At 41.7% G+C, this 15,992-nt stretch overlaps 1 protein-coding gene and 1 long non-coding RNA gene across 5 annotated transcripts in view; one reads left to right on the forward strand and one right to left on the reverse strand.

The window, feature by feature from the left end:
• The window catches only part of LOC133838644 (guanylate cyclase soluble subunit beta-1), a 46,234-nt gene that overhangs the window by 21,293 nt on the left and 8,949 nt on the right, over positions 1–15,992 (reverse strand). For all 3 annotated transcript variants that reach the window (XM_062269813.1, XM_062269812.1, XM_062269814.1), the window contains 12 exons: positions 7,684–7,784; positions 7,413–7,531; positions 6,578–6,727; positions 6,150–6,486; positions 5,464–5,712; positions 5,260–5,371; positions 4,917–5,082; positions 4,485–4,567; positions 3,849–4,019; positions 3,539–3,610; positions 3,286–3,451; positions 2,936–3,073 (listed from right to left, as the gene is read on the reverse strand). In XM_062269813.1, the coding sequence (XP_062125797.1) occupies positions 2,936–3,073; positions 3,286–3,451; positions 3,539–3,610; positions 3,849–4,019; positions 4,485–4,567; positions 4,917–5,082; positions 5,260–5,371; positions 5,464–5,712; positions 6,150–6,486; positions 6,578–6,727; positions 7,413–7,531; positions 7,684–7,784 (1,864 nt within the window). The remainder of the gene's footprint in view (positions 1–2,935; positions 3,074–3,285; positions 3,452–3,538; positions 3,611–3,848; positions 4,020–4,484; positions 4,568–4,916; positions 5,083–5,259; positions 5,372–5,463; positions 5,713–6,149; positions 6,487–6,577; positions 6,728–7,412; positions 7,532–7,683; positions 7,785–15,992) is intronic.
• On the forward strand, positions 3,575–4,375 carry LOC133838649 (uncharacterized). Of its 2 annotated transcripts, XR_009893965.1 has the most exons (3): positions 3,575–3,714; positions 3,878–4,057; positions 4,124–4,375. It is a non-coding gene; the product is annotated as an uncharacterized LOC133838649 (long non-coding RNA). The 2 variants fall into 2 exon arrangements; XR_009893964.1 differs by having other exon boundaries at positions 3,878–4,375.

A 15,992-nucleotide genomic window follows, 5' to 3' on the forward strand; every position in this document is an offset into this window, starting at 1 on the left:
TGAGCTGCGGCTGCGGCTTTAGGTTTTGATGGCGAATGTGACTGCAACTGCAACTGTGGCAAGAACTAAAAGGCAAAGGGCGACACAGAGCTCGCCAGCTGATGTGTGGCATTAACACGCATGTGAATAAGTGTGTCAAAGTAACAGAATAGATTGAAATACTGCTAAACTTAGGAGAAAACCTTTAAAATTAGGGTCAGTCGTTGACATGTTTAAACACGCTATCCATAGAGTATTATAGGGTATTATAACTTTGTACCTGCAGGACTAACTTACTACGGATCTAAGTTTCTTTGACTGTGCTCTAGTATTTTAATATACCAAATGTAGCCTTTGGTATATTTTAAAATTATTACCGCGCCGTTTTGCTTTTATTCTCAATGGGTAGCGGGTATCTCACAGTCAAGCACACTCGACTGCAGCTATCTTTCTAATTATTAATGGTTACAGGGTATTAAAACTCATTACGCTGCGCTGATTACATATCCTTGTTTTTAGTTTTGTCAATAAAATAGATGAGGTCAGCGAAAAGCGCAAAAGTAAATCACAAAATTAAAAGTGAATTCGCCACAGCTGCATTAAGTGATTTTTGAGTTTGTGGCCATCTGGTTGAATGCGAAAAGTGCGAGTAAGTAAATCAAATCAACGCCAAGAGAACATGTGGTCAGCAAATACAATTTTGGTAAGTGAATTGAAACTGGCACAAGATTCATTTACTTCATGGTTTATCTCATGCTGCTGCACAACATTGCAGAAATTTAGTAGAAAGTGTTTGTGCATTAAATTGGAGTTGTTTATTGATTTTTTGAGGAAGACTTTCGATTATTTTATTGCTGTTTTCTAAGTGTAGTTTTATGTATTCCATTTAGTTGGAATTTTATTTTTGGAGCAGCTTGACCAAAATTTTAGTCCATCGACTCAAGTTTGTGGAAAATATGCAAGAAAAGTTTTTGTGTGAACAATTTTGGCAATATTTATTGATAGCAGCAGTAAAAGTGGCCAAGAGTGGCTGAGAGATGAATGCGAGGAAGCGCAAAAAGTTTTTGCTTGCAAAATAACTATGCATAATTGGCAACTTGAAGTGGCAGTGAAAACTGTGAAATGGCAACTAGTTATTTTTGTGCTATACTTTTTGTAACCAGCAGCTAATGAAGCGCGAAATGGTTACGAAATATGTTCAGTTGTCTGTGTGGATTGTTAATTGCATTTCAGCTGTCGAAGGATGAGAGAGAGGAGATATTTTCTATCGCTCGATGCACAGTTTTTGTCTTTTTTGTCTCTTTTTGATAGTCGCTCGTGCAGACCAGAAGGTTGCACATGCATCAAAGTTTACGTGCAACTGTTGGCCTGAACAGTTCAGTTCAGCTCTCTGATGACAACGCGTATAACTCGGTTTTGAGCAGGGGGAAGGGAGAGGAACAGGTTCAGTAACCGTACGTGTTTCCGGCTACATTACCAAAAGCAATCAGTCAAATATGAAATACTGGCAGCCGCAGTAGTTGACTGCAGCGTTTGGTGGCACGCAGCGTTGGAGAGTGAGTTGGATGAATGGTTTAAGACACAGTTGCCTCTCAAGTGAGCCTGTGTGTGTGTGTGTTTGAGCAACGGTATTCGAGCAAAAACAACTTTGACAATAAAGCCAAGCGACATGAGCTGAGCATTCGAGGACGAGTTGTCATCTCTTTCTATATTGCTCTCCTGCTCTCTTTATATCCATAGTTATGGCTTGTTGCACGTACACTACACGCACACACTCACACATACACAGACAAAGGACAAACGCACACACATATATACAATGTGACTGACAAGCCACAAGCATTGTCCACATGAAGTACAACGATGCCGACGCCGGCGTCTGCGTCGACGTCGACGTCGCAGTTGCCAGTTGGCTGCTGTAATTGTGAAGGATGTCATCAAGTGGGCAACCCCCCATTATGTCTGTGTGTGCGAATCAAGCATATGTACACACACATACATACACCAACAAATATTCGTATATATGTATCTGACGTATATTTTAAGCTCAGGCACTCAAAGGCAAAGTGTTTAAGCCCGAAGAAGAGAGCACAAAAAAAACCGCAGCAGGCAGAATACAGAAGGCATCAAATCGTAGCACGTCGGCTCAGCTGACGGTTGATGGTCAAGTGGCCAGGAAGCCAAGGTCCTCATTGAGACCACGACAGAGAAAAAGATGGGGAGACAGAGGCAGACACAGAGGAAGAGATGGGGTAGAAGGACAGCATGTCATACAACTTGATGCTCGTCCTTTGATATCGTGTCAACAATTTCGAATTAATTTTCGCAATTTTCACAAATTTCCTCAAGTTTTCTAGCAACTTTGAAGTTAGTTTCAGTTGAGCACATCAACTTTTCCTTTTCGTCGTTACTTTTTTTTGTGTGTGTGTGTGTGTGCGTTAATATTTTACGTGTTGCCAGTTGTGAGTGGCAGTGGCAGTTGCAAGTTAGCTGCTGGCTGGCAATCCATGATTCAATGTTGTCTATGCCCCATTGATATTTACGCACCATTGAGCCGTTGTTGCCACTGCGCTGCTTAAATGCATTCAGCAACAAATTGCGCGAACTTGTTCAAGTTGCAGCTTCACACGAATGCGCACGGGAATGGGGACAACTTTCAAATGCATTCATTGCGCACAATTAGAAGGAGGAAAATGCGCGGAGACAGGGGAGAGGGGGCGGTGTAGACTGCCACTTGCAATGCATGTCGCCGCCAACCTCTCTAGACTCCACTTGAAAACTTGTACATTAGTTGTGCATACAATTTGCAGCATTCATTTAATACAGTCATGGCAGGCCAAGTGTGCAACAGACAGGATAAATGGGCAACAACAAATTCTGAACTGTGAGTGTGTGTGGCACAAACATTTTGCCCTAATTAAAAATGATAAAGTTTACGAAGTAGTACAAAACTTACCACGGGATTGGAGCCCATTTTAACGTTCTTGGCCATATCCATCATGTCTAACGCCACTCTCGCCATGCATCTGGCATGGTCCTCACAGTGGTCGGGCAGTCCGGACACAGCCATATACTTATCGCCAACAGTTTCCACCTGCAGGCAATATTGAAAATAGAAATTTATGTCTATACGGTCAACGGTTTGACAGCTGCCCCAAATATGGCTAAAAGGAGCTTGTAATTAAGTTTCTGGCAAACGTTGATGGCAACGTTTTGACAGGCATTTTAGGAGCAGCAGCCACCATTCAATGGATATTTATAATGTGTAGTATAAATAGCATTGAGTTGAGTCATTTGTTCGCTCACCTTGTAAACGTTCAGGTTACGCTTGGAGTCGGTGAGGGCGTCGAAGACCGTGTAGAGCTCGTTAAGCATTTTAACAATTTTCATGGCGCCCTCGGGGTCCGTGTTGGCCGCACAATATTGCCCAAACCCGACAATGCCCGAGAACATAAGCGTTACGGAGTCGTAGCTGTCAAAACACACACACAAATGTATAATAAATAATTGTTGCAAATAGCAAATTGTTTGTATTTATGACCAAGTACAACTGGCTTACCGTTTGGGTGGAACTGGACGCTGATGTCGTAATTCATTTGCCACAGACTTGGGCAGCACTGAGTAAAGCAACCTGACAAAGAAAGTAAACACAGTAGAAGAAGAAGATAGATAGATGGTGAATGGCAGCGGAAACAGCAGAAATGAATGACAAACAAATGCAAAGAAAATGTTGAAGTAATTTTAATTTCGCGCCTGAAAGCATGCAATGATTTTTGCTGCTCTTCGTTTCGCTTTCAGAGTCTGAACCGAGACAGAACTGAAGCTTAATGTGTTTCTATTTTCGTATTGCTTTGCATCATTTTTCTTACCTGTCTGTTTTCTGCTTCTCACTCTCCAGATCGCGAAACGTTTGCTGCAGCTTATCCGTCAGCATTTCCAGATTCTTGGTCAACTTGTATTCCGCCTCGAATTTCTCAGACAGCAGCACCAAATCTCTGGCCGCATCATGCAGCGGCACATCGGAGATGTAAAGTCCCTTTCTATGTTGGTTGGAATCAAAACAAAACAATACCGAAAAGTAAGAGAAATGACACGCATTTCGTTTTACTTAAGTCTATTTAAATTTGCTTGGCTTCTGAACCAGCGAAGTAGCAAATAAAATAAAATATGTACAAGAGCCAGACGCCCCCAAAAGGAAAAAAAAGAAGAAAAATACAACAACGACACACTGAGGACTCTGTACGTGGGCGATATGTCTGGCAGGTCTAGGTTTCTGGGTTTCTGGCCAGGTGTGGCGCAAAAACATTTTTACTGTCACCAATAAATTTCGCTAGGTATTTGCAATTTCTTTCAATTTATATGCAGAAATAATAAACAGCAGCCCATAAACAGTCAACAGCAGCTTCTCTATAAATCCACGATTAAATAAACGACAGTAAATTTTAAAGCCGCGACAACTACTATTTGATACAGCTTAAATCATACTTAAATTATTTCTCACTCACTTGGTTAGATCATCCAAATTCATGACACTGGGATAGCATTGAAAGAGTATGCGATCGGTTTCTGGTATATACATCATTTGGCCCTTGTATGGAAGATAAGAAGTGATAAAAGACAATGATAAAGCGAAGCATTCCACAATTATAATAAAATTGGTTTTTTATGCTGGGTTTTTGTGGCAAGCCGCGTTAAATTTTATGCACAATTTCAATTCCAATCGCAATGGCGGCGGCTGTTCGTAATCGCCCATTTTGTTTATTCATTTCATTATGTTGGTGAGTCTGTTTGTCTGCATGTGTGTGTGTATGTATGTGTGAGTATGGTTGGCCACATATTGAAATCAATGCGGCTGATTGCAGACAGACGAAGCATGACAGCTAAACAGTTGAACAGTTGTTTGGTTGTTTGGTTGTTGGCCAAAAACAGAAACTTACCTTCAGTCTCAGAAAACGTTGCTCGTGCCGGCTGCTCATGGCGCCCTGTCTCGTCTGCAGAACATAGATGGTGTTTATGTGCGACAGAATGTTCTCGAATGTGAGCTGCAGGTGTGGTCTGATGGCCTCCACCACCTCTATCAGTGAGCAGTTCTCCTCGGCCACTCTGGTGAAACGGAAAAAAGCAAAAGCATGGTTAGTTGCCCTGAATGCCTGAAAGCGAAGGACAGTCCTAATGGCTAATCGCAAAACAACAGCAACAGCAAGTTTGGCCATTAAACAGTAGTGGAAGCAAAAGTAGAAGATGGAAAGACGATGATGGCGCAAATGGAAGCAAACTTACCTGGGTATTACGCGGGATACGGCCTTGCCGGCTTGCACGACTTTCATTTGTCTATCGAACATTAAATGGAAGGGAAACACCTTACAGAATGTGGCAGGCGAAATGAGAGGCGCTGTAAATGAGAGAAATTTGGTGGGGCAACGAGTTTACCGATTAGCCTTGGCTATTAGCCAAATTAATGCGCAATGTTTGTCGCTTTGTTACCTTCGCAGAGAAACTCCATGTCATCGCTGGCCGCCGCTTGTTCATCCTTTTTGGCATCCGCTTGGGATTTGGCGGCCACATTGATTTCACGTATGAGAAACTGCACATGGTCATAGCGCTCGATGTCATCGCTTTTGTTTTTCAACAGACGCAGGCACTTCTGCTCCTTGTCGCCATCGCAGTCAAAGCTGTCCTGTGCCAGCGGTCCACTTGGTTGTGTGGCCTTCGATGTTGCAGGCGATTGCTCAGCTGAAAGAGAGTGGGGCAAAAAAGAAACGTAGCAAGGGAGATAACAATTGAAGATTAACAACAAACATAGTGGAAAGCAAGAAAACATAACACTTCAGCTCACCAATACAAAAGGTGGCACAAAGCTTAGAGGCTCAGCAGGCAGTAATATAAATCCCTAAAGTCTGATTGTGATTGGTTTAGCAGTTAGCAAACTTGTTAGATTTTATAACTGGGCAAACCAAAGCAGATTACATTCGATATATAAGCAAGAGCGGGTCAGATTCGTTTATTCTTTTATTGGGTATTCGTTTTCTTGGGTATGGAATGGAAAATCATCAAAGTGTGTCTCCTGCCATGTTGGCTGGGAGAAGCGATTATGCTGCTGTGCTGTACTAATAGGGTGTCTGTAAGCGTAATGAGCCTAAAGCAATTTGTTTGCCTCAATTGATGCTTACCCAGCTCACTGGCAATCTGCTGACCATCGTTGTTGTTGTTGTTAATATTGCTGTTGCCGATGCCATTGTTGTTGCTCGCATTGTGATTATTGTTCTGCTCAGAATTCACAGAGGCTGAGGCGGATGCGGATGCAGAGGCGGTGACGGAGACAGAGGCAGAGGATGAGGATGCACAAGGTAAAACTGGAGCATCCAAACCCACAACTGTCGTGTCTGTGTCCAATTGCTGTTGTTCGCGTGCCAAAGCACGCTCCTTCTCAGCCTCATCGATGGGCTCTCCTTTGCGCTTCACAATGTCGATTTCCACCTCGACTCCATGCAGTTTCGATGCAACGGCCTGTGAGAGATAAGAGCAGAGAGCGGAGCGGAGCGGATGAAGGTGTGTTGCACTGTTTGGCGTGGCAACCACACAATGCTTGCTTGCTTACCTTGACTATGCCGATGACAATGTGCTCCAGGCCAGGACGTTCCGAGTAGTAATGCAGCAGCAATTCGCCATCTTTCTCGGTGCAGCGAAATGAGGGTGCTCGCATTCCAGGATACAGGGTGCCCAGATGGTCGTGTAAGGCGTCCAAATTCTGTGTGTGTGTTCATTTGTGTTTATGGTTCAAGTGTGTGGTTGTCGTGTTTTCATTTGTATTCAATGAAAATGCAGCAAAAATTCAATTTCATTTTTCATTATGACTTAGGAATGGGCAACGAATGAATGGATGACTGCATGACGATGTTGATACTGATGCTGATGTTGATGTTCATGTTGATGTTGATGCTGTGGCTGATGGGAATGATGATGGTGATGGCAATGGTTAGATGGTTATGTCGATGTCGATGTAGCTGTTGATGGTGTGTTGTGTTGTGGTGGTGAAAAGTGTGGAAAATTGAAAATAAATCGAATGTGAGTGCAACAAAAGACGCAAGGCGAAGTAACACACCCAGGCAACCGTATTTAAGTGGGCGGCGCTAGGGCGTGTTCTCAGCTTGTGTGTGTGCGCATTGAAGCAAAATAATGATTATCAATGTGAATGGAGAGAGGGGATAAGGTTACGAGAGAGAGAGAGAGAGAACAGCATCGAATCGATGGCAACATGAAAAATGACTCAGTGCGAAATTGGTAAATGGCGAATGGCAAATGCGATGGCTTGTGTTTGGCTCGCAGAGATCATCTCCACTGCGATGCATGTGAAATGAGCGTAAAATGCGAAATGTGCTTTAATTAAAAACGCAAAAAACAATGTGTGTGGGTCTGAAGACTTCTTGTTTCACCTGCAGAAAGTCACGGGGCGTTGCACCCAACACTTGTAATATTTTATCATAGCCCGAATCCTGACAGAACTCAAAGAATGTCTTGCCAAACAGTTCCAGTATGTCGTCAGCCGGTATGTCTGTGGAGAAATTGTGTTGAGTATAATATAATAAAATAGTATACGAGTATGTGCGGAATGTTAATGGCCAGGTTCTTTATGAGCCACACACACACACGCAAACACTCGCAGGAAATAATAAAAAGAATAACAACAATTGGCAAGCTACTTACTGAGTATCTCAACAGCTGCTCCAATTAGATTGTATGTTATTTCGTCATCGTAAATTTGCCGCACCAGAAATTGTCCTTCCATGCTGACCATGGCTTTTTTTCTGTTTGTGTTTCATTGTCGTCGTTGTTGATGTTGAGGCAAGTATCAAAACGTTGAGTGTCGGTTGCACCAGCAGCAGCATCAGCGACAACGCCAAGTCGAAATATGAGGAGAGAGCGTGAGCATGAGCGAGCAACAGGAGAAGAAGAATGAACACAAAATACATACATTAATTTTAATTAAATTGCTTTTGTGCTTCAATTTATGAGTGCGTAAGTGTGTGTACATTTGTACACACACACGTAAGTACATTTGTTTGCTTATGCGTATTTTTGGCTTGGAGCAGCAATAAAGACCGAATGCTTGGCGCATGACGTCTTACAAAACATTCAGCATATAATTTCCCATACTTTTTTTTTGGTAATCTACAGCCTTTTTACGAGAGCACGTTGACGAATGGCAAAAACTTCTTAAGAGGCTTTCTCAGGCAACTTTAAATAAGATCCGTTAAGTATTTGCATTGAATAAGAAAAGCGCTAGCGAGAAGCGCACAAAATCCACTAGATGAGCATTGTGCAAATCGACTTTATTATTTAATAGAACTTGTGCCAAGCTGTTGCCAAAACAAATTGAATACAACGTGCCAAACACTGAGCACGAAAAAATGAAAGGAACAAAAAACATCGAAAAATAAGACAAGAAAATGCAGACGTCGCAGAACTCAGCCGAACCGAAACAGAAAAGAATGTAACAGAGCAGAGCAGAAATCAGATAGAAAAAGTAATAGAAAAGTAGATGTTATACGTGCGAAAGTTTTTCCATTTTCCCATTTTCCCCTCCCCACCGAGAATACCTGGCCACCCACATCCCTCTCAGAGCTCTGAGCTCACTCTGAGCATCTTTTGCGGTAGCTGCTGGAGTTTTACAGGTGGTCGGAGGCGTTGACGAGGGCGGCAACAACACTTCGTTATTGCTCATTTCAAATGTGCGTCGAGCTGTGAGCCACAAGCTGTGAGCTTCTGCACCGACTGCAGCAGCAGCTAAAGCAGTTGTCAAATTGCAAATTGCAAATGATATCAACAGCTGACGCTAGCAAATGCGATTAAATAAAATACGAAATGCTGCTTCACTTTATTTATATCACATGATTCACTTAATTTAATCAAATTGCAATATTGGTTTGGTGAGAAATTTCTTAGAGAATAGACTAAATAATGAAGTGTTGAATTCGTTTTTAATTTCCGACGATGGGGAAAAGTGGCAAAAAGAAGCTGCAGCTATTCAAAATGCCAAAGAAAACTCCACACTTTTGTATACTACAGAAAGTGGAAATTGATTTTCAGCAGCAATTTATTATTCTCTGAAACATTGCATGCAGCTGAGTGCGTACGAGTGTGTGTGCGTGATGTGTGGCAGGAAATTCTAAATTAAAATAGAATTTATGCAAGCGATGTTGAGCATCGTTATAGCAAATTCTCTAAAGTTGATTTAAGGTTGAATATTAACATTTGCTTTAAATGCAGGCTTCAAAATTTAAATATACCCTAATAAATTTAACTAAATGTATTTGCTAAGAGTTGCCTCTGGGCTCATTTGGTGCGTTGCTCATTTCGTTTCTTCATTTCAGCCTCGAAGCCATTGAAGTGTCTATCGTTTAGATTGTGCACCGACAAATTTGGGTGCAAATTAAATTAAGGGCGTACATTTTAGGGCTACCCAAGAGACGACACACCTGTCTACGTTGCGTATGATTGATTTTTATTGATTTAAATGTGTGGGTGTGAGAGTTAATGTGTGCGTGCGTGTGTGTGTGTGTGTCTGTGTGTTTGTGGCGCCTTTTGATCGACTGCTTAATTGAAAAAGTTAATGTGTGTTCGCGCACGTAATAAAGTGAGATATCAAATTGGCCATTTTGATTTGGATTCCTGTTTTTTTCGCTCCTCGCGTTTATCGTCTAATCAAAAATGTTGCATTAAACAAAATCAGAAGTTTTTATATGTATGCTTCGCTTTGGCATAAAGTCAACATTAATTTTCGACTTTCTAAGCAGCGTTTAAGCTAATTTATGCTGTACAAATTAATTATACAGCAGGCAATTTATCACCTTGTTATTTGCAGCTACTCACGACATTAAGTATACACCATGTAAGCGGAGCGTAACAAATGCAAGGCGACACTTAGAGTAGCGTTCTTTCTCTGCCACTGCCACTGTCTCTACTTCTTAGCTGCTAACAAATTCAATTTCCGCTCGCAGCTCAAATATATATGTTTTTCGCTCTCTCTTTCTCTCTGTGCTCGCTCTGTTCTCGCTCATTTAAATATTGTGTGTGTGACTGGACAGACCCAGAGAGAGGATGGCCAACTAAGTGGCCTAATCTGGCAAATGGCGTTGGCCATTGCACGTCTAATAATATGAAAACATTTCGCGGCCAAATGGCCTCATCCAATGGCCCGGCAATAATATACTACGTACTTATGCTCTAGTGTTTGTTGTGTGTTTTTCTCACTCGTTTTGTTTTAACTTTTGTTTTTCGCTTTTCGCTTTTCACCTGTTATCTAGTTGCACGTGCAATGGATAACAAATTTTTCTTTTGGGGGCGATGGCAAAACCATTTGGCAATTAGATATTTGCAGTCGGTGAATAGCCGACGGCAGGATTGGGCATGATTTTGTTATTGACGCTCTCGCGTGTAAATATTATTGTTTAATATGCCATAAGGCAAACGTTTTACCCGCAAATACACAAACATGCTCACTCTTCACACCCACACACACAAACACACTTACAACACTGAAAATGCGCAGCTCAGGGATTTTATGTGACTCAGACACGCAGCTGACTTGTACTGGAGCTGTCATGTGGGGTTCTCTCTCGCAGTTTATTGGTGGGCCACTAAATCTCTTTATTATGAACTACTTGTTGGCTTTTGGCCGCTCAAAAACTTTAAGTTGGCTTTACAAAGTTTTTTTTTATGCACAAGAAGAACCCGCAATTGATATAGAATCAATTAGCTAATTTGATTTGTTGTCTGCGGCTTTTAGTTGACTTTTGCCGCAATTCACCGAAAATCTGTTGTGAATCTTTAATGAGATTGTTGTGTGTCGCATCTGTGGATTTTGTATTTAGTGGCAAATCGGTTGGGTTGTATTTTGGGCATTAACCATCCATCTGTCGACCTTGGCTACCAGCTGGAATAGCTTATGAACTTTCATTCCATGCCAATGATGACAAAGTTGCTTCATTTTGTGGGCGGCTCAAAACTTAAGACTTTCGTTTGTATGTGTGTGTCGCTTTCATCTCTCTCACACACACACACACACACACACACAAACGACCCACACACAGCCCCAGCGAAAGTAGCGCATTTCAATGGCTGGGGCACTTGGCTGAAGAGCGCGCCGACTCGGCTCTGCTGAGCTAAATATAAAACACATTCAGTTTGTCTTTGGTTTAGTGTCCTTTCAGTGTGGTACTTTCATTCTGTGGCGCACAATGTAACAAAAGGATAAAATATTTATAGATACACTGCCAGATTTATTGAGCTTAATTCCTGCTATTTATAATTTCAACATTTGTCCTGAGTTTCAGCTCTCTGGTTTTCTCGCTTTCACTTTATTTTCGTCAAGTCTTTATCAGGTGCTTAGTTAGTCGCCTATGCATGACTGCAACGTTCTTGGCTGGCTTTTTTGTAAGTGGCTGCTGCTGCTGCTGTTGCTGCTGCCTTTGCACCGAAGACCCCCGAAGAACAAGTGCAAAGCTGCAGCGCAGAAACGGAAACGAAATAAGGTTAAAAGCCACTTAAGACTTGTGCAAGTTAATGTGGCACATAACTCAAGTGAGTCACATATTTTATTGTGCGCACAGAGGAGCACAGAAACAACGTGAAAACATTGCACATTCTCACGCACACACACACACACATACAGGCAATTACATATATGATGTTCATGTGTGCGTGTGTGACTAAAGTTGGGCCATGGCCAGGGCCAGGTCATACATTAGCATTGGTAATAAGAAACGCATTCTTGTTGCTCTAATTCCTTGCCAGCAATGCCAAATTGTAGCCAAGGCGAAGAGAAAGACAGAGAGTCTGAGAGGCGAGGCGAGGCGAGGCAATCAAATAAAATCGTAATGATACAATCGATAACACTTATTGTGGCAATTGAGATAAGATGGCAAAACAATTTTTAAGAGTCTGGTAGCGCAAATAGCTCTACAATTGGCCACACTAAAATGGGCAGCAAATTAACATTGAAATTACGTACTAAACGCTATAAACGCGATACCCTGGAACAGTGTAAATCAGGCTTTACAGAGTATTTGCCTTTCATTATTTATTTATTTTGCTGGCTGCTATTCAAAGCATCACAACTTGCTTGTACTTAGCGCTAAGCGTTGCGAACTGCGTTTGATGTTGTCGCTGAATGAGGTCGTCTTTGTATGTGATTAGCGTTAAACAGACGTGATATAAGTTTTTAATGATAAAAGCGAAAGCATTTCGATGTCACTTTGTGTGTGTGTCTGTGTGTGTGTGTCTTACTCATCATCAGCATCATGATTGTCAATGTCATTGTCATTGTCACTGTGATTAGCTGAACTGAGTCAATTTAGCTATGGCTTAGCACAAATTTAACCATGGCCACGGGGCGTATGATTAACCTTTAGCACACAGTCTCAAGTGTATGCCGAGGCAGAACTTAATCTGTCTCACTCGCAAATCGGTTGAAGCGATAAAAAATCAAAGAGCGAAAACCGAAGAAGCAGTTACTACTGTTATTGTTGTTGTTGCTGTTGCTGTTGCTGTTGCTGCTGCTGCTGCTGTGGTTGGTCAAGCAAATTAATGAATCCCACTTTTGTCCAAGAGCTCATTAATAACTGTCCACATGCGTGGCAAGCGCAACTTTGTCACGGGAACCTGCCAGGCTGCCAAGTTGCCTGTCTGACAAGGCCCCAAGCACACCAAATCGAAATCCACTCGTCCATTTGTTATGCCACCAAAACCATTTTGTGGCTGCTCATCGATTGAGTTTCTCCTGTCTCATTTTCTACTCTGCTCTGCTCTGCTGTACTGTCTTGTCTTGTCTTCTGCTTTGCCTGCGCTATGCTTTTCGCATTTTCTGTTTTTCCTGTTCTTTTTTTTTTCTTTGGCTTGGCCAAATTTATCTATGCGCGCACTGTGACATCTCGAAATTAGGACATCATTAGCAACTGTCGATGAGCGCTGATAAATGCGGTACACGGCCTTTTGCCGCTGCCAGTTAATGCTGCTCCCCGTTAATGTTGCCCGAAGGCTGCTTTTGCAGTTGACTGAACCTCTCAGACGATAGACTGCTGTGCTGAGCCTTTAATTTTTGTTTAGTTTTTAAGGCAATCCTATCTTGTTATCTGCGAAATTCATGCAAATTAGAAATACTCGAAAATGAACTCGTTTATAATGAGATATTTCGATAGTGTAAAGGGTAAGTGCTCTTCAACCATACATATTTGTTTTCATATCCAGCGTATAATCTATTTAATTGGATAGAGGTCTAAGGACATGACAATCAAAGCGTTGCTACGCCAGTTAGACTTCTTACCCATCGATTGAGTTCCGCACTGACGCCTTTGGCGTACAAAACTTGGCGAAATAGCTTTGCGAGACTCGAGGAATACTCTGTAAAGCAACGCAAATTTTATAGCCAATAAAATTAATCAGTTTTCACGATAGGCTGACAGTTTTCACATGCTGAAATCAATTCCAACTTTTATTGGATTTTCTGTTAACTGGACGTATTTCGGATAGAATATGTTTATTAATTTTTATGGTCGATTTAGAGGGTATTACAAAGTTAGCAAGGGCATTTCATTTAATGATGCCCAACGGCCAGTGCGGCACACACACAAAGCAATGCAAAATTTGAAGTGACACAAACGAGGCAGCAACAAAATGTCGCAAATTGACAGTGGCACAAGGCAAACACTTCCGGTTTGACATGCGAATGCACTGTGGGGAAAAGTTGTCACATTTTGAAAATGAAGTATAAATTGAAACAAGTGAGTCTTATTAAAAATAGGTACCAGAAAAATCAAGAGAAGAGACAAATTCTGAAGCTCTTTAATGTAAATGATGTAAAATTTTTTTATGCTCAAATTGCTTCATTATTATTAAATTACGATCAAATTATGGACGTTTTTCCCACAGTACACAGTGCAGTAACAGTTATGCAGTTGCATTGGCGCCGCAGGCAGTTGAATATCTGTCCCCGTTGTCCTCGATTTTGTCCTTGTTGTTGTTATTGTCGTTGTCGCTGTATGTAGTTTGTCGTTTGTCGCTTTGGTTGTCGCTGTCGTTGTCGCTGTGTGCACTGTAAGGGGCGGAAGTAAACACTCGCCGATATGTTCACCAATGTCTTGTTGGTATATGCAAATCAAGAGAAATTTTCTTTCAGAGATTTACAACGCCTGCTATACTACTATTGCTACTGCTGCTGCTGTTGCTGCTTCTTCTCGGTCAACACCATCGATTTGCATGTCATCAGTGGGAAAACGTAAGGCACTGCGGGCACAAGCAAATATAGTATGTTAGGCACAAATAGAGTAGCTTAGCTATACTTCGAGCTCTCTATTGTCTGGGACAGCTGTAGCCTGGAATTTGCTGTCAAGAGGCATCTGTTTGCTGCTCGTTGCACACACAATGCAATGTTGGAAATGAAAAGTTTACGTTGTTGCCGTTTTGGCAGCGACCAATGACAGTTTCATTGCGAGTTGAACTAGGTCTGTTAGTTGAATTTACTAAATGTAAGTGAACGAACGCACAAAAAAACTAGACAAGGTTATGCTTCGTTGATTCGTAGAACGCGCTCAAAATAAATTGCATTCCAGCCGTGCGTTGCTTTGTTAAAAGCATACAGAAGACCTTTTAGCTGCAATGCAATTAATACGCATTCCGTTGCTGCAGTTGAGCGTAAAGCGTGGCATGCCAAAGCAAAGCAAAGTAAAGTGAAATGTTGAGCACCCACACACACAGTGCGTATGAATAACCTATAAAGTATTGCGTATACGCCCCATCCGTGAATCTGACAATTCGCGACCAGCATATTTCACTTATTTAATTAATATTTGTTGCCTACTACCCGCAGGCGCCGCTGTCAATCGCGAACTAAGGGTGGCTTTTTGCTTAAGAGCGGCCAAACTCTGGCTGTGGTCGTTGTTGTTGTTGTTGTTTGGCTTGTATCAAGTTATTATTATGAATTAATGGGCTTTGTGTGGTCTTTAGTTTGGCACAAAAGTCGATAAATTTATAATTAGCTTTTGGCGTTAAATGAGATGGAAATAACTTAAGAGCAGGCTACAAAAGCTTTGACTTTCTCCACGTTCCAACTTGACTTTATAAGAACGCAGTCCGATAAATTGCCAGCCATGAGCTTAGGGCTTTAGTTCCTTTTAACTTGAGCTGCTATCTGCTTATACAATTTAGCTGAGCTCTGCTCAGCCATCTACAAAAGCAATTCACTGTATTTATTTATGTGGAATTGTCCAAAAATTTAATTGCACTGCTCATTTAATTTTAATCGAGTTAGAGTTATACGGCAAACATAGTTGAAGAAGTTAATGTGGATTATGGCACTTCATTTGAGTTGAACGCACGAACGGACACTTGGTCAGAACGACTGCTATTGAAGAGCCATAACAGGCGATAATGTGAGAGCACTGCGCGTACATATTACGTATGCGTCGCGTTGCCAGTTTTGAACGCACGCACGCGACGCGTAATTCATAAAGCGATAAAACGAGAGCTGAACATAAAACGCGAACTTACAAACATAAAATGTGGGCGTCGAACTTTGTGGGCGTGGTGTTGGAATGAATGAATGGATGGATAAGTGGGTGGGCACCTGGTAGAGCAGCGAAATGTAAGAATATGAAGCAATCAAACGCACAATAAATGAAGCGACCAAAAGAAAAGAAAAAGGTCGTGGAGTCGCCAAGAGGAAATGCAATCAAAGCTAAAAGTAATCTCAGCGATAAGTGCGAAAACGTGTCAATATTGTATGTTAAGGTAGTAAGCTGGTGTCAAAAGGGGCGAGCTGGTGTCTGGTGAGGAGGAGGGGGAAGAGAGAAATGCCTGCACATGACACTCGATATACATATTGAGATGTCGAAAACAATTGACAAACAGCCGGCGACAGTTTTGTTTGTTTGTGCAAAGATATGAAAATATGACACATTCAGCTTTGCAAATGCAAAAAGTTGAAGACAAACTAACACGATTCAAAGTTTTTCTCTTTT

The sequence above is a fragment of the Drosophila sulfurigaster genome, chromosome 2R (assembly GCF_023558435.1).
Source record: "Drosophila sulfurigaster albostrigata strain 15112-1811.04 chromosome 2R, ASM2355843v2, whole genome shotgun sequence".
In the NCBI taxonomy this organism is placed as follows: domain Eukaryota; kingdom Metazoa; phylum Arthropoda; class Insecta; order Diptera; family Drosophilidae; genus Drosophila; species Drosophila sulfurigaster.